The sequence below is a fragment of the Cynocephalus volans genome, chromosome 8, assembly GCF_027409185.1.
Source record: "Cynocephalus volans isolate mCynVol1 chromosome 8, mCynVol1.pri, whole genome shotgun sequence".
NCBI lineage: Eukaryota > Metazoa > Chordata > Mammalia > Dermoptera > Cynocephalidae > Cynocephalus > Cynocephalus volans.
The window spans coordinates 37,613,782-37,636,013 of NC_084467.1; the positions used below are offsets into that span (position 1 = coordinate 37,613,782).

The window sequence follows — 22,232 nt, forward strand, 5'->3', positions numbered from 1 at the left end:
GATTCTCAAATGCCTTTAGCTAAAATAGTCTATATGCCAAAGTGGCATATTTGAGGGTGGCATATTCTGATCCCTTTCAGAAGGATATATAAGGTTTAGTGCCAGTATAGGGAAGTCAATCAGTCCCAAATTTTGACCTGGAGAACAAGGGGAAGGCTTCACAGAGAAGAAAACTCTTGAGCTGGGAAGTGAAGAATTAATATATATTTGTCAGGTAGACATTTGGGACAAGAGTGTTTAAGTAGAAGCAATAGCATGTGCAAGAGAGTGGAGGCATAATGGTTTGGCTTTGTTTAGCACTGGGATGTAAAGTATGTGGATGGAGGATTTGTGGGGTCATGATGATGGGTGGGACAGATTAGCAGGGGACCATATCATGAAGGGTCTTGAATGTCATGCTAATAACTGATTTATTTATTTATTTATTTGCTATGGCAGTTGTTGGAGGATTTTGAGCCAAGGGATTGATATGATCATTTGATACTTTTCTTTAAACCTGCTACTATAGCTTAGATTTGAACCATGGTTGCCCAGTTAAAATGCAGAACAATACTGCTTGCCACAAATTTCTTCTCCTATCTAGGTATCATCCCTCCCCTTCCTGTTCACTTTACATATGTATAAACCATCCAGATTTTAAATTTAATTTTTATTTTGTCAAAATAATTTATGGACTTAACTTCAAAAGTTAATTTATTCTTTAATTAATATATAAATTCACACACACACAAAAAGAAAACCGGGGTGGGGGGGAAGATATAACAACCACAATTACTTGAAGTTGATACAACAAGCAAACAGAAAGGACATTGTTGGGGGGGGGAGGGAGGTTTTGGTAAGGGGCAACAATAATCAACCACAATGTATATCGACAAAATAAAATTTTTAAAAAAAGTGATCAGTTCTATCAGAAGGGAAAAAAAAAAGTTAATTCATTCTTTAAGGCTTATAAAAGAAACTAGAAATTCTCTTACCCCACTCCTATTATCCTTGATTTCTGTTTCTTGAAAGCAACTACTTCAAATTCTTTTATCTATTTCAGTGTCAAATTATTATGACTTCATAAATATTCCTAATTGAATCATTGTGACTTAGGGAAGGCTGCTTTAGCCTTTCATAGTGGGGTGAGATACTATGTGTAATGCTTTAAATAGTACCTAGTTAGCACTTAATAAGTGTTAGCTATTATTGTTATTGTTTTAAATGCACACCTAAATTCAGTAGAACATGAGGAAGAGCCTGAGGGACCTACCTAAATTGAAAAGAAAAACAACACCTGAACAGTGAGAGCCAGTGTTGGAGCTTTCAAAAAAGGGGGTCAAGGAGGAGGTGTGCTAGCCTTGATAAGCTTGAATGGAAAGAGGATGAGGTCTTGGCTTGTTTAAGGTAGCCAATTAGAATTGAGATCCCCTACATGAGAACCCTCAAAAGACTACTTTCAGTGCAGGAATAGAGTAGGAAAACCAATGGCATGAAAAGATAAAAAGAAGGGCCGGCCCGTGGCTCACTCGGTAGAGTGCGGTGTTGATAACACCAAGGCCCCGGGTTCGGATCCCATATACGGATGGCCGGTTCGCTCACTGGCTGAGCGTGGTGCTGACAACACCAAGTCAAGGGTTAAGATCCCCTTACCGGTCATCTTTAAAAAAAAAAATAAAAAAGATAAAAAGAAGTTTCTTAATCTCATCTGGGCTTTAAATAGGACTCTGTTGGGAAAATAGGATAATTTAATCAGGGCCCCTCACCTCGGTCTGGTTGGGGTGGTGCTGTGCATTCTTTGTAAGCAAATTGTGTGTGGGGGGGTGGGCGGGGGGGTGGAATTATTGCGCACGTGTGGTGCTGCCACCTTGGCTGGCGCCTGTCTTGGGCGTCCACTCACATGGCCATGCTTTCGAACCTATGGCTCCAAGGACCTTTTGGCCAGTTACCTAGCCCATAGACTTGCATGTGAGGGATCTGGTGACTCTGTGAATGGGCTCGAGGGGTCTGTGAGCTCCAGACCCAGCTTCAGCACGGCGGGCTCTTAATAATAAAGAAAAACAATCATCTTCAAAAATATTGTGTCTTTGAAATTGAAAACAATAGTCATGTTAAATAGTGGATAGAGCTGTAGACAAAGTTAGTAAAATTTTTATCTGTAGTGTAAGACAGAGATGGAAAGATGCAAAATGTGAATGAGAGCTAAGAAATATGGAAGATACAATAATGTCCAACAGAATATAGAGAAATGGGAGAAGCAATATTCATAGAGGTAGTGACTGAGACCTTCATCAAACAAACACCATAACGTCCTGCAGCATGATGAGTCCCAACCACAATAAATAAAAAAGAATCCTCTTCTAGATACGTTGCAATAAACCTGCAGAACCATAAAAACGGAGAGGTCTTAAAAGGAACTAGAGAACCCTCAAGAATCCACAAAAGCTAAAAGAGCTAATAAACAAGTTAAGCAAAAAAGTTCACTCAAGAAGATTGAAAATATGTGTTCATACAAAAGCTTGTGCACAAATGTTCATAGCAGCAGCATCTATAATAACCAAAAGGTAGTAGCAACCCAAGTGCCCATCAATTTATGCACGGATAAACAAAATGTGTCATTATCCATACAATGGAATATTATTTGACCATTAAAAGGAATGAAGTACTGATGCATGCTACAACATGATTAATCTTGAAACATGCTAAGTGAAAGAAACGAGACACAAAAGGCCACATAACATATGATTCCATTTTTGTGAAATGTCTGTGAATCCATAGAGACAGGAAGTACACTGGTGGTTGGGATAGGCAGGAGAATGGGATGGGGAATGACTGCTAATGGATACAGGATTTCTTTTGGGGGTGATGAAAATATTCTGGAATTAGAGAGTAGCAATGGTGACACAGCCTTGTGAATATACTAAAAACCACTGAATACTGAATTGTACACTTTAAAAGGTGAACTTTATGTTTTGTGAATCATATCTAAAAAAAAAGATAATGGTTAAAAAAGAAAGAAAGGGAAAAAAAAAAAAAAAGAACAACCAGAGAGAAAAGAAAAATTAACTACAAAGGAACAACAATCATGCTAAGAGGCAGCTTCTCAGCAGCAATAACAGGAGCCTTAATAGGCAGTGGAATAATGTCTTTAAAGAATTTAGAAAAAAGTTACTCTGAATAAGATGCTGTAGAATTCTATACCTGCTGAATTAGCCTTGGAAGTGATTGAGCAAAATAAAGACAAACAAAAACTAGAATTTAGGGGGTTTATCACTATCAGATCCTCATGGAAATAATTGCTATGGAGTATAATTCAGAAAGAAAGAAGAAAGGTGAGATCCAAGAGGGAATGAATGTTAAGCAAATAAATTGGAAAATATATGAGTAAATCTAAGCAAGCAATTTTTGTATAAATATTGGATTCCCATGCCAGCCAGCCGCCCCCCCACCAAATTTTATAAATAATAATAATAATTACTAAGTTGGCAATATAAAAATAAGATAAACCCCAAATACAAGACCACACACAAAAAATAACGTGTAAATTGAAAGCGTGCAGGGGTGGAGGATCAGAATCAATGTCTTCTAAGTTCTTTTTATTTTGTTCAGAAAGAGGATCGAGATACTGGTTAACTTTAGACTTCGTTAAGACAAGAATGTCTCTTAAAATTTCAATAATGATAACTAGTTTAGGAGGAGAAAAGGAAACAAATATTGTATAATTTCCAAACCAATGGGACAGAGGTTAAAAAGTATATAATTCAAGGGAAGAAAACTTTTGTTTCAGAGCAAAGGCTTTTTCCTAGTTTTTCTGATGCCTGGTGCCCTGAGGGAATTCTGACTGTTTGCCTCCACAGAAATGCGTTCATTTGTTCAACCAACACTTATGAGAACCTACCATGCTTTAGGCACTATGTCTTGGTGATTGGGATACCTCTTAGAAGGTGATAAGTGCTATTGGAAAAAAAGGGGTAGAGTAAAGGCAATTAGGGGGAGCAGGTCACAGTATTATATAGGGAAATGGGGAAGATGGCATTTGAACTGGGGGAAGAACGTTCCAGGTAAATGGAGCAATTAGCACAATGGTCCTAGTAGCTAGATGTGTTTGTGTGAAATTAGCAGCTTTTAGAAGGTTTTGAGCAGAGGAGTGAAATAATCTGATTTATGCTTTATAAGGATCATTGTGGCTGCTTATGTTAAGAATGGACTGGGAGTAGGAGACAAGGGTAAATCAGAGACACTGGTTAGGAGGGGATTGCAATAATCCACGCAAGAGATAAATAATGGATTGATAATAATAACATAACTGATAAATATAATATCTCCCTTTATTTGCTAGAGAATATGTATTTTCTCCTACTTTTGCTTCTCAGTTTTAACAGGGACTCCATCTTTGTTACTCTGAATTAACATCTGGAAGTACTTGCCCTTAAATGCCTCCAGATTCTTGTCTTTATTGTTTACACTTAATGAAACAAAAGGTCTTCTCCTCATTCTAAATTCTAAAAGGAAGTAGCCAAGTGCTGGGCAGTCACCAAGTGCTCAAGTTCCTAGGAGCAGCTAGACCTCTGGGTTTGGGAGATTGGAGAGGCCTGTGGGATCTGCAAGTAGGCATCCTAATCCACACCCTGTGTTGCTTCAGGCCGGGAAGCAGGTTTCCTAAGTAAATTTAAGGCTGCTCTTGCAGGGGATCAGATTTCCTGATGGTCTGCTAGTTACCCGAGGGAGGGATTTTTGAAGGTGGGGAACGAGCCCAAATATGACAGTGTCACAGAGATTGCACAGTGTGCCTCAGCCTGTGCTCCCACTATCTGCTGAGATTGCCATGCCAAGGCATGTAAAAAGATGAAGTGCCAGACCTCACAGTGACCGAGTGATTGGAATGGTAAACCCTTCTTTGCAAGTAGACAGCTGAGCCTGAGCTCAGGGGGCTTCCATGTTACTTCCCCTCTGCTGAGAGTTAGTATGCCCGACTCTGCAAATATCCAGTACTTTCATCTTACTGGGATGAAAGAATTAAGACTTGCCCTGTATCTTCTTAGGAACCTGGGGAAATGGCCAGAGCCTGTTGAAATGGAAAAATTATTGGGTTTCTTGCTTTGGATCTCAGCTGAGTCATGGCATCTGTATTAGAGTGTCTGACCTTTTTTTCCACTGGCAGCTGTTACAAATTTGCCAAGTGAGATTATGTGTACCTTCATAAAAAGACATGTAGACTGGAAATATGATCATTAGTGTTTTGAATTTTATTTAAATTTTAAACAAGATCATGGCAAATGGAGTTAGATTCAATTATCTGTCCCTGAATTTTCAAGAGATTTTCACTTCTATACACAAGGAGTTTAGACATATTGTTTGATATACCTTACATGTGCAAGGTGTACTGTATTCTTTTCATTTTAATCCTTGTAGCAAACACACTCATCCATTCATTCATTTAACAAATATTTATCGAGAGCCTAGCATGTGACAGACAGTGTTCTAGGGCATCGAGGAATGTAGCAGTAAGTAAAGCATACAGAAGCCTCTGCCTTGGTAGAGCTTAGATTCTAATGGGAAGAGAGGGGACAAAGTTAATGCGCAAAATATATAGTTTTGTTACCAAACTAAACAGAGGGCTTCCCTTCCCCACATGCAGCAGAAGCCAATTACCAAAGTACCAGTCTTTGCAGTAGAGGGGAAAAAAAGATTTCTTTACAAGGCATCCATGTGAGAAGACAGGAGATTTTGTATCCCAGATCCATCCTGTCCACGGTGGGAAGGATGGAATATTTAAGGGGAGCGGTCAGGGGTGGTGCCAGGATCTACACAGGTGCAAACCATCTGCATGCCTCTGCAGGTTCAGAAAATGGCTGTGACAGCAGGATCAGGGCAGGCTCCGCAGAGAGGTCTGAGGGCTCAACCAGCCTAGCCTGGTTTTGTGTTGGGCCAAGGTAACTCCAGTGATCCTGAAAAACACCCTTAGGCAGACAATTTATGACTTATGTGCCAGAGGCATTATCTTAAAAAGACAAATTATGGAAATTTAATTATGGAAGAGGTTAATTATGGAATTTTACTGAAAGAATGAGCAATTTAAACGGGATAAATTTTAACTGAAAGCCACAGTTAGGTGGTGGTAAGTGCTATGGAGAAAAATACATCCGGAGAGTTTGGGAGAGAGTTGTAATTTTAAATAGAATGATCAAGGGGAAATTAACTGAGAAGATTGTACTTGAGCAAAGATCTGAAGGAGGTGAGGGAGCAAGCCTTGAGGCTATCTGGTGGAAACTGTATGCAAAGGAAGTATCCATTGTAAGGTCCCTGAGGCAGTGGCATGCTTGGCTTGGCTCGTTCTTAAGAAAAGTGTGAGCAAGAAGGAGAGAAATGGAGAATCTGGACCATGTAATGCCTTGTTTTGACGGGGCCAGCACGGAGATCGAACCCAGGACCTTGGTGTTATCAACACCATGCTCTAACCAACTGAGCTAACTGGCCAGCCCCCTTGTAACACCTCATAAGCTGTTGTAAGAATTTTGTCTTTTACTCTCAGTAATTTTAAGGGGAAGAGTGACATGATATTATTTACATTAAAATATTTTTTGGCATTTCATTGAGGTGTGCTGGAAATGTAATAGACTGAGATTATACTTGTTTAAAACATACAGTTTGATGACCAGTCAAATTTATATTCCCACCAACAGTGCGTAAGAGTTCTCCTTTCTTCTAATCCTCACCAGCATTTGTTATTTTCTGTCTTTCTGTAATAGCCGTTCTAACAAGAATGAAATGATACCTCATCATAGTTTTGATTTGAATTTCCATGATGTTTAGTGATGTTGAGCATTTTTTCTTATATCTGTTGGCCAGGTGCATGTCTTCCTTTGATAAATGTCTATTCAGCTCATTTGCCTGTTTTTTGATCAGGGCTTTTTTTTTTTTTTTTTAATGCTTTTGAGTTGTTTGAGTTCCTTGCATATTCTGGTTATTAATCCTTCATCAGATGCATAGTTTGCAAATATTTTCTCCCATATAGTAGGTTGTCTCTTCACTGTTGTTTCCTTTGCTGTGCAGGAGCTTTTCAGTTTGATATAATCCCATTTGTCTATTTTTGCTTTTGTTGCCTATGCTTTTGAGGTCCTTTTTGTAAAGTTTTTGCCCAGTCCAGTGTCCTGAAGTATTTCCCCATGTTTTCTTCCAGTAGTTTCATGGTTTCTTACATTTAAGTCTTTGGTCCATTTTGAATTGATTTTGGTGTATGGTTAGAGATAGGGGTCTAGCATCATTCTTTTGTATATGGATATTCAGTTTTCCCAGGACCATTTATTGAAGGAACTGCTCTTTCCCCAGTGAATATTGTTAGTGCGTTTGTTGAAAATCAATTGGTTCTAAATACATGACTTTATTTCTAGGTTCTCTCTTCTGTTCTATTGGTCTGTGTGTCTGTTTTTATGCCAGTACCAGGCTGTTTTGTTTACTATAGCTTTGTAGTATGTCTTGAAGTCAGGTAGTGTGATGCTTCAAGATTTGTTCTTTTTCCTGAGGATTGCTTTAGCAATTTGGGGTCTTTTGTGGTTCCATATGAATTTTAGGATTGTTTTTTCTGTTTCTGTGAAGAATGTCATTGGTATTTTCATAAGGATTGTATTGAATCTGTAGATTGCTTTTGGTAGTATGATCATTTTCACAATATTTATTCTTCTAATCCATGGGCATGAGATGTCTTTCCATTGCTTTGTTCCTCTTCAGTTTCTTTCATTAGTGTTTTATAGTTTTTCTTCTGGAGATTTTTTACCTCCCTGGTTAAATTAATTCCTAGGTTTTTTTTTTTTTTTTTTTTTTTGTAGTTATCACTAATGGGAATGCTTTCTTTAATTTTTTTTTTTCATCTTGCTCATTATTGGTGTATAGAAATGCTACTGGTTTTTGTGTATTGATTTTGTATCCTGCAACTTTACTGAATTCATTTATCAGTTCTAAGAGTTTTTTGATGGAGGTTTTAGAGTTTTCTATATATAAGATCATGACATCAGCAGACAGGGACAATTTGACCTCCTCCTTTCCAATTTGGATGCCCTTTATTTCTTTCTCTTGCCTAATTGCTCTGGCAAGGTGTAGCAATTTTTTTATTCATTCGTCCAGTGACAGACACTTAGGTTGTTTTTATATCTTGGCTATTGTGATGCTGCAGTGAACATAGGAGTGTAGATATCTTTATGAGGTGCTGATTTCATTTCCTTTGGGTATATGCCCAGAAGAGGGATTGCAGGGTCATATGGTAGTTCTATTTTTAAATTCTTTAGAAACCTCCATACTGTTTTCCATCATAGTGTACCAATCTACATTCCCACCAACAGTGTACGAAGTTCCCTTTTCTCCACACCCTCACCAACATTTATTATCTTTTGACTTCCAATAAATGGTGCTGGGAAAACTGAATTTCCACATGTAGAAGATTGAAATCGGACCTTTAGCTTACACTGTACATAGAAATCAACTCAACATGCATAAAAGACCTAAATATAAGATCAGAAACTATAAAACTCCTAGAAGATAACGTAGGAGAAAAGCTCCTGGATACTGGGCATGGCAATGATTTTTTGGATATCATACCAAAAAAGCTTGGGCCACAAAAGCAAAAATAAATAAATGGGATTATATCAAGCCAAAAAGCCTTCTAGACAGCCAAGGAAACATTCAACAAAATGAAACAGCATCCTATGGATTAGGAAAATATATTTGCAAACCATATATCTAATAAGGGGCTAATACCCCAAATTTATAAAGACTTGTACAACTCAATAGTGGAAAAACAAATAACCAGATTAAAAAATAGGCAAGGAAGAAAAAAAAAAGAACAAAAACAAAAAGAAAAAAAATATTGGGCAAAAGACCTGAACAGATATTCAAAGAAGACATTAAACTGGCTGTGTATACAAAAAAGCGCTGAACATCATTAATCATTGGGGAAATGCAAACCAAAACCACCTGAGGTACCACCTCACACCGTTAGGATAGCTATTATCAAAAAATGCTCTTTCCATTTTTAAAAATTTCTTTTTCTCTATGCGTTTCATTTTAGATAGTTTCTCTTACTGCATCTTTAGGTTCACTAGTCTTTTCTTCTGCAGTGTCTAATCTCTTGTTAACTACGGTATGGTTTAATTCTCATCTCAGACTCTCAACCTCTAGAAGTTAAATTTGTTTTTTAAAAAAATATTTTCTATAATCTCTCCTTAACATGTTCATGCTTTTCTATATTTAAAAAATTTTTTAAATTATTTTTAATAACACCAAAGAAAAGCATCCCTTTTCTGAAAAAAATTACGTAAAGTTACACATATATAATAAATGCTTGAACATTTTATTAAATACTTTTACAGTGACAAAAAATGCCATATACTCGTATGGCATTTAATTCAAAAATTTCAAAATGGATATTAAACACAACTGTTACCAAAATCCAAGGGACATTGCTTTTGATGTTTTCTTTCTTAATAAGTTGTTTTCTACTTACGATATGCATATTGGTGTTATGACTAAAACTCTTTGGCTAACCAAGGATGGTGAGGTCTCTGTGTAGTTCCATTTCAAGGGATAAATTGACACTGATTCTAGTGTCTCTAAATCTGTGGAACAGTGAACCATGCAGACATGAAGTGCTATTATACTATGTAACATAAAAGGATTAAGATACTTAAGCACACTAAATTTTGGCTCTATAATTCATTATATAAGTGTATATGACAAATGTGCTTTTACTTTAACATTTTGTTCATCCTATATATTATCTATTTTTAGAACTTATTGCTAAAACATATTTCTAATATTTAGTAGGTCCTGGCCTGTGAGACACTACTTATATCATTTGTAAGTCCTGGATGTTTCCTTTGAAGGATAGAGAAGAAAGGGAAAAGAATATCTATTAAGATCCATTATCACCTACCAAATAACCCCAAGCTATATGTATCTAATATAGTCTCATATAGAGAGAGGGATAAATGACATATAATATGAATATTCTGAATATATTCATTGACTTCTGTCCTAAGAAGAATGTCTGATATTCATTTTACTATGCCATGATTTAAACATATATATATAAAATATGTATAACCCAGAATACATTTTAATTAATATGATTATATCTAAATTATATTGATAGAGGGCCGAGCCCGTGGCGCACTCGGGAGAGTGCAGCACTGGGAGTGCGGCGACGCTCCCGTCGTGGGTTCGGATCCTATATAGGAATGGTCAGTGCACTCAGTGGCTGAGTGCCGGTCACGAAAACGACAAAAAAAAAAAAAAAATTATATTGATAGAGTTTGGATGTGTTGTCCCTGCCAAAACTCATGTGGAAATCTGATCCTCAGTGTGGCAGTGTTGGGAGCTGTTTGAGTTATGGGGGCGGATCCCTCATGAATGGATTAATGCTCTCCCTGGGGGAGGGGGACCTAAGTGAGATCTTGCTCTGTTAGTTCCCACGAGAGCTGGTTGTTTAAAAGACCCTGCACCTCCCCTTTCTTCCTCTTGCCATGCGATGAGCAGAAGCAGCCTGAGGCCCATGCCAGATGCAGCTGTCCCAGAATCGTAAGCCAAATAAACCTCTGTTCTTTATAAATTACCCAGTCTCAAGTATTCTGTTATAGCAACACAAAACAGACTAATACATATATCATATATTCACTCTTTCAAAATCAATAGATATTTAGTGGTGTGTTCATGTATATAACCTTGCACAACCAAGGGAACAATCAACAATATGAAACAGCATCCTATTGATTTAAAAGTAATTTAATTCTTTTTGTGTGTGTGTGACCGGTAAGGGGATCGCAACCCTTGGCGTGGTGTCTCCCGCACTGCGCTCAGCCAGTGAGCACACTGGCCATCCTTATACAGGATCCGAGCCTGCGGCGGCACTCCTGCCGCGCTCCCAATGTCACACTCTCCGGAGTGAGCCACGGGGTTGGCCCAAAAGTAATTTAATTTTACGTTATAGGGGATATAAATGTTCTGATACCGTTTTTACTATTCTAATTATTTTTCATGTCTCTATGTAGAAAAATATTAGTTGGTTAATCCAAGTGTTTCTTAGTCTTAATAGAAAAAAAATTGGTAAAAGCATTCTCATCTTACAATAAAAACACACACAAAATGAGTATACGATTTGTGTAAATATTTCACCATTTTGTATGGCTAACCATAATTTATTGTAGCTCATTTTCCCATATGGTAATCCAGTGTTTGTGTATTTAACAAAATGAATCTGAGAGATTTTGTGTTTTATAAACTTCTTAGGAGAGTCTCTTGGCATCATTATTTGCCTATTGACTCTTAGTTGTCATTGGTTCATTTATTTCAAGATGAAGAAAACAAAAATGTTATATAATTTGCTGATGTTTTGTCTTCCCTATTACCGCTCTTTCTTAAACATTAGAATACAATGTTGAAGAAAATTTGTTGTAAGCATGCCTCTCTGAAGATAGTTCCCCAAGGGAATGTTCAGTTTCAAATCACAGTGATGATTTGATGAAAAAACTTGATACTATAAAGCAAATTTTTACAGGTGAGTCAGTGAGCCATTATGTGATAATAGCATTTGTTTTCTCAAGGCCTTAGCAGGTCTCTACTTAGCCCAGTTTCTTTTCTTCAACTTAACATCCAAACTCTTGGAAAGAGAGCATGATGGAGGAGGAGATGGTTAGTTTTGGAGGCTGGGAAGTCCAGGGAACTCATCTGGTGAGGGCCTTATTCTTGGGGGTGACTCTACACAGCATTGCAGGGTGTCACATGGCAGATAGCTTAAGCAGAGAGAGAGCTCTATATCGTTTTGAAAATATGGAATATAGTTAAAATAATGATTTTAATATTCTTTCTACTTATTCTATCATTTGTGTCATGTCTGGGTCTATATTCCCCTCCTGCCATATGGGTCATATTTTCCTTCTTTTTTCCATGCCTAATAATTTCTTACTATATACCAAAAACTATGAGTTTTACCCTGTAGTATGTTGGATATTTTTGTATTCCTTTAAATATTTTTGAGGCTTGTTCTGGGTTGCAGTTAAGTTTCTTGAAAATAGTTTGATCTTTTTGAGGGCTTTTTAAGCTTTCTTTTGTGGGACCAGAGCAACATTTGGGGTAGTTTTTCCTTGCTGCTGAGACAATATCTCTGAGTACTCTACCTAATGTCCTCTGAATTACAAGGATTTTCCTCTCTGGCTAGAGGAAACCCAAGCTATTATTCCCAACCCCATGTGAACACCGGAGAATGTTTCACCTGCTCCTTTTCTTGGGTGGTTTCCTCACCAGCATGCATTGATTAGCACTCAGCTGAAAACTTGAGGGGAAGCCTCTGCAAATGTCCAGAGCTCTCTGCGCCACTCTTTCCACTTTCTACTGCTCTCTCCTCTCTGGTTCTCTGTCCTGCAAATTCCAGCCACCTTGGCTTGCCTAAATTCTCAACTCTGTCTCCTTGCCTCAGGGAGACCACCAAGCTCTGTGCAAGTTATCCCACCCTATACTGTTACTGGGAAGTCTTTCCAGACAGTAAACACAGGCCGTCATAGGAGTTGCCTTCTTTGATTCCTTTCTCTTAGTGATCACTGTTCTGCGTTGCTTTTTGCCCAGTGTCTGGAAATTTTTTTAGTTTTTCTGGCTTATTAGTTGTACAAGGTGAGAGAGTAAATTTATTCCCTGTTACTCCATCATGGCTGGAAGAGGAAGTCTTTTCTGATTTATATTTTGAAGGGTGTTTTGTTGAGAATAGATTGTAGTGGGACAAGAATGGAAGCAGGAATACCACTGAGGAAGCTATTTCAGTTAATTCAGATAAGAGCGGATGGTGGCTTGGCTCAAGGTGGTAGTGGTGAAAGAAGTGATCAGATGTTGGATATATTTTAATGTTAAAGCCAACAAGATTTATGATGGATTGGTATATAAAAGTGTCAACTTAAAAGAGGAGTACAGATTGACATGTAAAATTTATTTTGTCTTCATTATATTTGAGGCCATTAAAGCATGAGAATTTGTGAGTCATTCAAGGTCAAACCATCAATCTCAAGCTCAGATCTTCTTATTCCAAAGCCTATTTCTGTCTACTGTGCTACACTGACACTAAGGCCGAGTAATGTAAGCCATAAGTGTTAAAGGAGTGCAAAGAAAGGAGAGGCATTGTTCTGCTTGAAAGAATAAAGGAGAATTCATACAAAACCTCATTTGAGCTTGATGATTTGTGAAGGATGGGTATAATTGAGTAAGTTAAGGAAGGTAAGTTACTTACCTGTTGAGGGAAGTAGTGTGAGTCAAAGTATAGTAGAAGTCTTTGAGGTATCATTCTGCTTAGGATTCTCTTGGTCTGCGTAAGCTCTTTAAGGGCCACTGTAGTTTCGTATGTTCATTCTGCAGAGTTTCTCATGTTCAAAACTGTAGGGACTAGAGTTTATTTTGTTGAGAATAGTTATATCTTATTTGCCTTCAGAACAAGGGACCGAATAAATATCGTTATGATTCTCTTTAAGGAAACTCAAAAGACAAAAGATTACCTAAGAACTTTAACTAAGAAGTACATTTTTTTTCCCCAAAGAATTAATTTGAAAGGCCATGTTAAGGAGTTTGAGTTATATTCATAATGTGATGGGAAGCCCCTGGGGAGGTTTTAAGAAAGAAGTCACACGATCCAATTGATGGCTTTAAAAATATTATTCTGGCTGGTGGGTGAAGAATAGTAGACTGGTGCATGAAGTGAGGGAAAGGGTTGCGCAGGAAGAACCAGAGTAGAAAGAGGAAGATCATCTAGGAATCTTTTATAGGCTAGGGTAGTACTAGGGATGGAGGAAATGAGAATTGTTCAGATTCAGGATTTATTTTGTAGGTAAAACCCACAGAATTTGGTAGTTGTTTTGGATGTAGGTGTGAGAAAAAGAGAAAAATCCATGATGATGTGTAGGTTTTTGCCTGAGCATCTGGATGAATGGGGGTGCCACATAGTTAGATGAATATAAGTTAGGGAGGAGTAGCAGATTTTAGAGGAAATTCAAGAGCTCTGCTTTGGATATGGTGAGTTTGAGATGCTTTTTAGACATCCATGTGGAGATATCAAGTAGATATGGATACAAGTCTTGCACTTGGGAGAGAGCACAGAGCTAGCAATAAAAACTATTTACAGCCATGACACTGAAAAAAATCACTTAGGGAGTGAGTGTAGGTAGAGAAGAAAATATGTTTGAAATCTGAACCCCACAACACTAAATTATTTAGAGGTCAGGTAGAGAAGGAACCAGGAAAGGAGAATGAAGAATGAGCAGCTAGAGATAGGAGGAAAACATCATGTCCTAGAAACTAAGAAGTGTCTCGAGAAGAGTTACACAGACATGAGGTTGAGCAAAAGAAGCCAGACACATAGTATGTAATTCCATCTGCGTGAAATCAAACAACAAACAAAATTAATCTATGGTGATAGAAGGTGGTTGGGGACAGGGGTTGGCTGGAAGGGGCACAAGGGAACTTTCTGGATAATATAAATATTCTGTGTATTGTTTGTGATGTTATATGGGTGAATACAATTGAACTGAATACTTAAGATCTGTGTATTTATTGAATGTAAATTTTATCCCAATTTCTTAAAAAGGAGGAAATTATAACTACCAAATGATGGTGAGAGTTTACATAAAATGAAGACTGAGAATTGACCATTGTCAATGGTGACCTTGATGACAGTGGTTTCAATGGCAACATGGGGGTGTGTGTTTAGAGTGAGCTAAAGAGAATAGGAAATGAGGAAGTGAAGGTGACAAGTACAGAACCCCTGCATGAATTTCTCCTAAATAGGGGAACAAAGAAATGAACAAGTATGTGGGGGATATGGAGATTGTCTATGAAAATTTTTTAAAAATTTCTTTTATGATGGAATACATATCATCATGTCTTTATGATGATGAGAATGACCCAGTAGAAAGTAGAAATTCATGGTGCAGCAACAATTACAATTCCTTGAAGTTGATAGGACAAGCAAACAGAAAGGACATTGTTGGGTGGGAGGGGGGAGAGGGAGGAGGGAGGGAGTTTTCGGTGATGGGCCACAATAATCAACCACATTGTATATCAACAAAATAAAATTTTAAAAAAAAAAGAAAAGAAATTCATGGTGCAGGAGAGAGTAAGGGAAGGACAGTGCAGGTACAGACAGCTTGAATAGGGGAGTCAGGGAAGCCGACTTTGGTAGGAGCATGGTCTTTCCTACTGTTGTTACAGGTGGAAAAGTAGAATATATGGATATAGATTCAGGAGGGCAAGTAGATTTTTTAATGAATACATAGTACTTCTCTTTGTATTGTTTCTTTTTCCCCCAGTTAAATAAGAAGCAAAGTTGGCAGATGAGGATGAGATTTGGGAGAGGGTATTGGAGGTTTGAGGAGATAAAAATTAGTTGTCTTGGAGAGAGAGCACAATACCTAGGTAAATGTAGTAAGGTTGGCTGGTGGTAATGAGGACCCACTTGATTGTCACTGTAAATATAAAGAAACAAGCAGCCAGTGTGATTCTGAGTATTTCCTCGGTCATTCTCAGTTCCTGGGTACCGTTGCAAAATAGGTGAAAAGATGGGTTTTAAAGGGTTGGGATTTCACCAGGACTTTGGTGTCTGTGGGAGATAGCAAAGTTTCACCTAGAGCTAGGATTTAAAGTGAACATTCAGGAAAAAAAAATCAAGGATATAGGGAGAGATTGAGTTCAAGGAGGCACAATGTAAAGTTTTCTGAAAGGTCCAGGAGTAGTGAGAAATGTGTCAAGACAGAGAAGGAGAGGTTTGGGCATTTGGTGGTGACTGTGGTAATTAAGGCTGTGGGCATGTTTGGATTCCTCCTGATGGTTTTCTTAGGAGAAGGTGGATTATCATTTCTAAGCATAATCTCTATCTTGTGATTGATCTTAATCCTTCCCGTAGTTTCTTTTCTTTTCACATTTCCAGTAGTTCCTTGATGGCCTGCCAGCCCTGCAGGGTCTGGCTGTGGCTTTCCTCATAGCTTCTATAACCTGCTTTCCCTCCTATCATTCTCGCCTCCTGTCACCCACTCTTGACTTCTTTGCTATTTCTTGAACATATAATATTTGTTCTTACCTCAGTACCTTTGCCTTTACTTCTCTGTGCCTCTCAGATCTTCTTGTGTTTGGGTCCTTCATGTAATTCAGACCTCTGATCAGAGGTTGCCTCCTTGGTCAGGTCTTCCCTGACTACCACAGCTTCCGCTCCAGTGCCAGGCTTTTTTATTTCCTTTCTTTCTCCCTCCTCATTCTTTCTTTCTCCTTCTTCTCCCATAGCACTGTTCACTCTGTTTATGAGGACAGACTTCCTCTTCTTCCCTACCGCTTCCCTAGTACCCAGAAGAGTGCCTACTACATAGTAGGTGTTCAATAAATATTTATTTGGATGAATATCAATGGCAAACTTCCCTAATGACTTTAAAAGATAGGCTGACGTTCACATAGATTTATATGAACATTTAAGTAACAGGTGTTTCATGAAATGGCTTTTCATCATGGTCTGGTTGTCTCCTACCACAAGCAAAAGCCTCAGCCATTAGCATGTAATGGAAAGCCAGTTTTATAGAAGAAACCTAGGCCTGTTCTGAAATTTATGGTGAAATAAGAATATTATTTAATTCATCAATTAAGCAGTTCTACAAATTACATAGATTAATGATTTCATTTTTATGTCAAGAAAGAACATTAATTTTTATGAGATATGAGAATATTTTGACTTTTGTTTTTTATTTTCTAAATCAAATTAGCAGAGGTCATTCTTCATTAGATATCACTTAGAACAGGGTTGTTGCCCTTAGGGAGCTCCTTATGTTTGTTTGGGAAGCAAACCTAAACATTGGAAAAGTGCAGTAGCAATCCAGGTTGGGTTGGGCATCCCTGATCTGAAAATCCGAAATCTGCAACTTTCCAAAATCTGAAATGTTTTGAGTACTGACATGACACTCAAAGGAAATGCTCATTGGAGCATTTTGAATTTTGGATTTTCGGATTAGGGATGCTCAACCAGTGTGTATTCTGCAAATATTTCAAAATCCAAAAAAATCTGAAATCCAAAATACTTCTGGTCCCAAGAATTTTGGATAAGGGATACTCAGCAAGATAAAAGTGAAAGCAGGGACAAAAGTTATTCCAAGGCAGAACATACTCAGTTATGGAATCTAGCTGGTACAATCAGTAGTTGCTGATCCAGTTCAGTTTAAAGTGGTATACTGCTCAGTGCCTGGAATGGTGTCACTCTTTTGTTCCTCAGTAGCCACTCAAGGTCTCCAGGCCCTTGGTGTGGCCCTGTTATAACTGACATTTTGTTTTCATTGCAGTTGTCGGACAAGTAACCGCAAGAGCTTGATTGTGACCTCTAGTACATCACCTACACTACCACGGCCACACTCACCACTCCATGGTTTCACAGGTGAGCGCTTGAAGGTTAAGAAAGCTTGGATGAAAGAGTGGCCATAGATGCCCAGTTTCTTTCCTACTTGTTATGTGTGTGGTTCTGTATATTATGTTACCACTTCGTTTGGCTGACTGAAGCATACAGAGCTCAAGGGCTTGCTTTTTGTAGGAGAATGTGTTTGATCAGCTTTTGGCTCTTCTTTCTTACCTTGTGCTCTCAACATTCTTTTTAGTCCTCTACACATCTTGGAGCCAAGAATGTATTCTGGGCCCATGTGTTCTAGTGTGCTCTAATGTGTATAGTGTGTTATGGCTCCAGTGATCTTGGGCCATGTGATGAGGAGTCCATTAACATTTTGTCCTACCATGCCCAAGGACCAGGGCTCACAGAGAGGATTTTTTGTTTCATGGGACTCTTCCTGTTAACTTTCTCCTGTTAGACTAAGAGGCGACAAAAGTAAGAGGAATATTTGTTTCATATTGACGTTGATTTCACATTTTGGAATTGAAGCAAATGACCTCATGCATTCAGACTACTCCCTCTGGAATATGGCTCCTCCAGACAGTGTAAGAACTGGTTTACTTGCCTCTGACTGAGCAATATATAAAAATTAAGGGGCTTGCATTGACTCAGGGACACTCTACCTCCCAGGGAAGGAGCAGAAAAACCTTATTTGAGTTAGCCATGTATTTTGGTCTAGGTATGTATTCTTGGATCCCAAGGGAGCCAGCCTTACTGAAGGGTCTGCTGCACTGCTGTGATGTTCACCGCTTCACTATTTACAATAGAAGTTCTAAAGCTAGGGTTAATGGAAATGGAGCAGGCTCGGAACCAGTGAAAGCCATTTAGAGCTTCCTACCTGGCTTTGGTAAGCTGTGGGTAGTGTTGTCCTAAGCCTGGACCTTGTTTGTCTTTGGGCAATAAAAGGGGGTTATCAAAGAAGTGAAACAGGTTGGCATTAAGCTGAATAAGACAGATATGTTCCCCTTGGGTTTGTCTTCTTGCTCATAGTTTTTTCGAGTCTTGGAGGGAGAAAGAAAAGGTACATGTGGAGTAGTAGTTTGAGGGCCTTAAGAGTCTGGTGATTCTGAAACTAAACTTTGTCCTTGGGAGAAAGGTCTCACCTTCTTGGGCACAGATTCTCTGATCCCACAGGCCAGCTCTTCAGTATGCTCATGGCCTTTTTCCAAGAATCAATAAACCTCTCAAACATTCACTGTTACACTAGAAGATACCACCAAGAGTACAGAGGTCCCAGGGCATTGGAGACATATTTGACCTTTAAAGCAAAGCTCTCATTGTACTTAGGTACTTTCCTCCAAAAAATTAACTGGGTTTTGTATTAGCTCAAGTAGCACATTCCACCCTAGGAACTTTGTAAAAATTCAGCATACATTTGACCTGGCTGTTTCAATATATAGAAATAAATTTAGCATGTCTAGATCTTATATATAGTTTCACAAGTGTAATGTGAGTACTGGGCAGTAATTGCTACTGGCTGCTCCTCTGTGAGACAATTATCTCTCTAATTAGATTCCTGGCAGTTAGAGGTGAGGACTAAATCTTCCTTACTCAAGTGACTTTGATTGAGAACACCACCTGGCCTTTTCAGCCTTCCTGGGTCTGTGGACCCCAGCTCTGAGTTAATATGTGTAACATGCTTAGTACTTCATAAACGTTAGCATCATCTCCCAGGAAATCACTACAGAAAATCCAGGAGGGAAGAATTGACATAAAAGCTCAGTCCATGGTTATAGACTCTCTACTTATGCAGTTGTTGAGAAAGGAAGCAGTGATTGTTCTATACAGATCAAACTTGACATCAGCTTGTATCTTCAAATCTTACACATCCTGAAATTTGTATCCACAGGATTTTCTAAGACCCTTTAACTTCTCTTTTAAGTCTTGAATTTGTTGAATGATATGAGGCCTGTTAATTTAAGGTAGGTTCATTTATTCTGTGCAGTTCAAATAAACATTAGCTATCTGCTATATATAAGCAGGTTATTACAAATCTACTATATATACATAAGTAGGTTACAGCTTCAGTAAGGTCAGTTCAGTAGGCACCTACTTAGCCATGTTGGAAATGGAAACCTCCTAGTTCTTTTTTTTTTTTTAAGAAACTTTATTTTTTTAGGGTAGTTTTAGGTTCATATCAAAATTGGGGAAGATACAGAGGTATACCATATACCCCTTGTCCCCATACACATATAGGCTTCTTATTATCACCATCTCACAGTGTAGAGTTACATCTGTTACAATTGTTGAACCTTCATTGACACATTATCACCCGGTCAGTAGTTTTCACTACAGTTCACTATAGGTGGTATACAGTCCATGCGTTTGGGCAAATTTATAGTGACATGTATTCACCATTATAGTATCATACAGTATTTTCAGTGCCCTAGAAATCTCCCGTGCTGTATTTATTCCACTCTTCTGCCACCCCTGGTATCCATTAATCTTTTTACTGTCTCCATACTTTAGTCTTTTCCAGAATGTCATGTAGTTGGAATTATACAGTGTGTAGGCTTTTCAGATTTCAGATGGGCTTCTTTTACTTAATAATGAGTATTTGTTTCCTCTAAGTCTTTTCATGGCTTGATTGCTCATTTCTTTTTAGCCCTGAATAATATTCATTGTCTGGATGTATCACAGTTTATCCGCTCATCTTCTGAAGGACATCTTGGTCGCTTTCAAGTTTTGGCAGGTGTGAATAAAGCTGCTGTAGGCATATGTGTGCAGGTTTTTGTGCAAACATAAGTTTTCAGCTCACTTGGTAAATATCAAGTGGCACAATTGCTGGATCAAATGGGGAGAGTATTTTTAGTAAAAAAGTGCCAAACTGTCTTCCAAAGTGGCTGTACCATTTTACATTCCCTCCAACAGTGAATGAGAGCTCCTCTTGCTCCACATCTTCATTAGCATTTAGAGTTGTCAGTGTTTTGGATTTTGGCCATTTTCAGTGTACAGTGGTTTCTCTTTGTTTAAATTTGCACTCCCTAATTACACATGATGTTAAACATCTTTTCATATGCTTACTTGTCATCATTATTTTCTTTGGTGAGATGTCTGTTCAGGTCTTTTACTCATTTTCTTTCTTTCTTTATTTTTTTTTTTGTGACCGGCCACAGCCAGTGAGCGCACCAGCCAACCCTATATAGGATCCGAACCCGCGGTGGGAGCGCTGCTGCACTCCCAGTGCCGCACTCTCCGAGTGCGCCACAGGGTCGGCCCTTACTCATTTTCAATTGGGTTATTTTTTTCTTATTGTTGAGTATTAAGAGTTCATTGTATATTTTGGATAACAGTCCTTTATCAGATAAGTCTTTTGCAAGTAATTTGCCCAAGTCTTTGGCTTCTCATCTCATTCTCTTTTGCAGAGCAGAAGTTTTCATTTTAATGAAGTGCAGCTTATCAATTATTTCTTTCATGAACCATACCTTTGGTGTTGTGTCTAAAAGTCATCGCCATACCCAAGGTCATTCAGGTTTTCTCCTATGTTATCTTGTAGGAGTTTTATAGTTTTGTTTTTGGCATTTAGGTCTCTCACTCATTTTGAGTTAATTTTTGTAAAGGGTGTAAAATCTGTATTTAAATTCATTTTTTTGCATGTGGATATCCAATTGTTCCAGTACCAATTGTTGAAAAGACTGTCTTTGCTCCATTTTGTTGCGCTTCCTCTTGTAAGAAGTCAGTTAACTGTGTTTATGTGGGTCTGTTTCTAGGCTCTCTATTCTGATTCATTTATCTATTTGTCCATTCTTTCACAATACCACACCATCTTGATTACTGTAACTCTATAGTAACTCTTGAAGATGGCTACTGTCAGTCCTCTGACTTTGTTCTTTTCCTTCAGTATTGAGTTGGCTATTCATGGTCTTTTGCCTCTCCATATAAACTTTAGAATCAGTTTGTCAATACGCACAAAATGGGCTGACCCCAGGGCTCACTCGGGAGAGTGCAGCGCAGGGAGCGCAGCAGCACAGGGAGCGCAGCGGCGCTGGGAGTGCCGAGGCTGCGGGTTCAGATCCTATATAGGGATGGCCGGTGCGCTCACTGGCTGAGCGCGGTGCGGGCGACACCACACCAAGGGTTGTGATCCCCTTACCAGTCACAACAACAACAACAACAACAAAAAATGCACAAAATAACTTGATGGGATTTTTATTGGGATTCTGTTCAATCTGTAGATCAAGTTGAGAAGAACCAACATCTTGACAATATTGAGTCTTCATATCCACAGACATGGAATATCTCTTCATTTATTTAATTATTATTTGGTATCTTTTGTCAGAGTTTTGTTGATTTCCTCATATAGATCTTATATATACTTTGTTAGATTTATACCTAAGTATTTCCTTCCTGGGGGTGCTAATGTAAATGGTAATATGTTTTTAATTTAAAATTTCTCTTCTTCGTTGCTGGTATATAGAAAAGCAATTGACCTCTGGATATTAACCTTATATCCTGCAACTTGCTATAATTGCTTATTAGATCCAGGAGTTTTTTCTATCAATTCTTTCAGGTTTTTTATGTAAATGACCAAGTCATCTGCAAACAGAAAGAGTTTCATTTCTCCCTTTTAAATCTATATACCTTTTGTTTTCTTGTCTTATTGCATTAGCTAGGATTTTCAGTATGATGTTTGTCATTGTTGTTGTTGTTGTTTTTAAATTTTATTTTACTTCTCAGTATACACTGTAGTTGATTTTCATGCCCCTTTACCCATTCCTCTCCACCTCCTCCCCTCCGCCCCACATCATATCTGTTCACTTGACTTAAAAAGTTCAAAGAATTTTTGTGATTGTGTGTTCTCCCCCCTTTATTTGTTTGT

At 38.2% G+C, this 22,232-nt stretch overlaps 1 protein-coding gene across 7 annotated transcripts in view; it reads left to right on the plus strand.

The window, feature by feature from the left end:
* MAST2 (microtubule associated serine/threonine kinase 2) overlaps window positions 1-22,232 on the plus strand; it is a 218,887-nt gene that overhangs the window by 135,910 nt on the left and 60,745 nt on the right. For all 7 annotated transcript variants that reach the window (XM_063105590.1, XM_063105591.1, XM_063105592.1 and 4 more), the window contains one exon: window positions 17,316-17,407. In XM_063105590.1, the coding sequence (XP_062961660.1) occupies window positions 17,316-17,407 (92 nt within the window). The remainder of the gene's footprint in view (window positions 1-17,315; window positions 17,408-22,232) is intronic.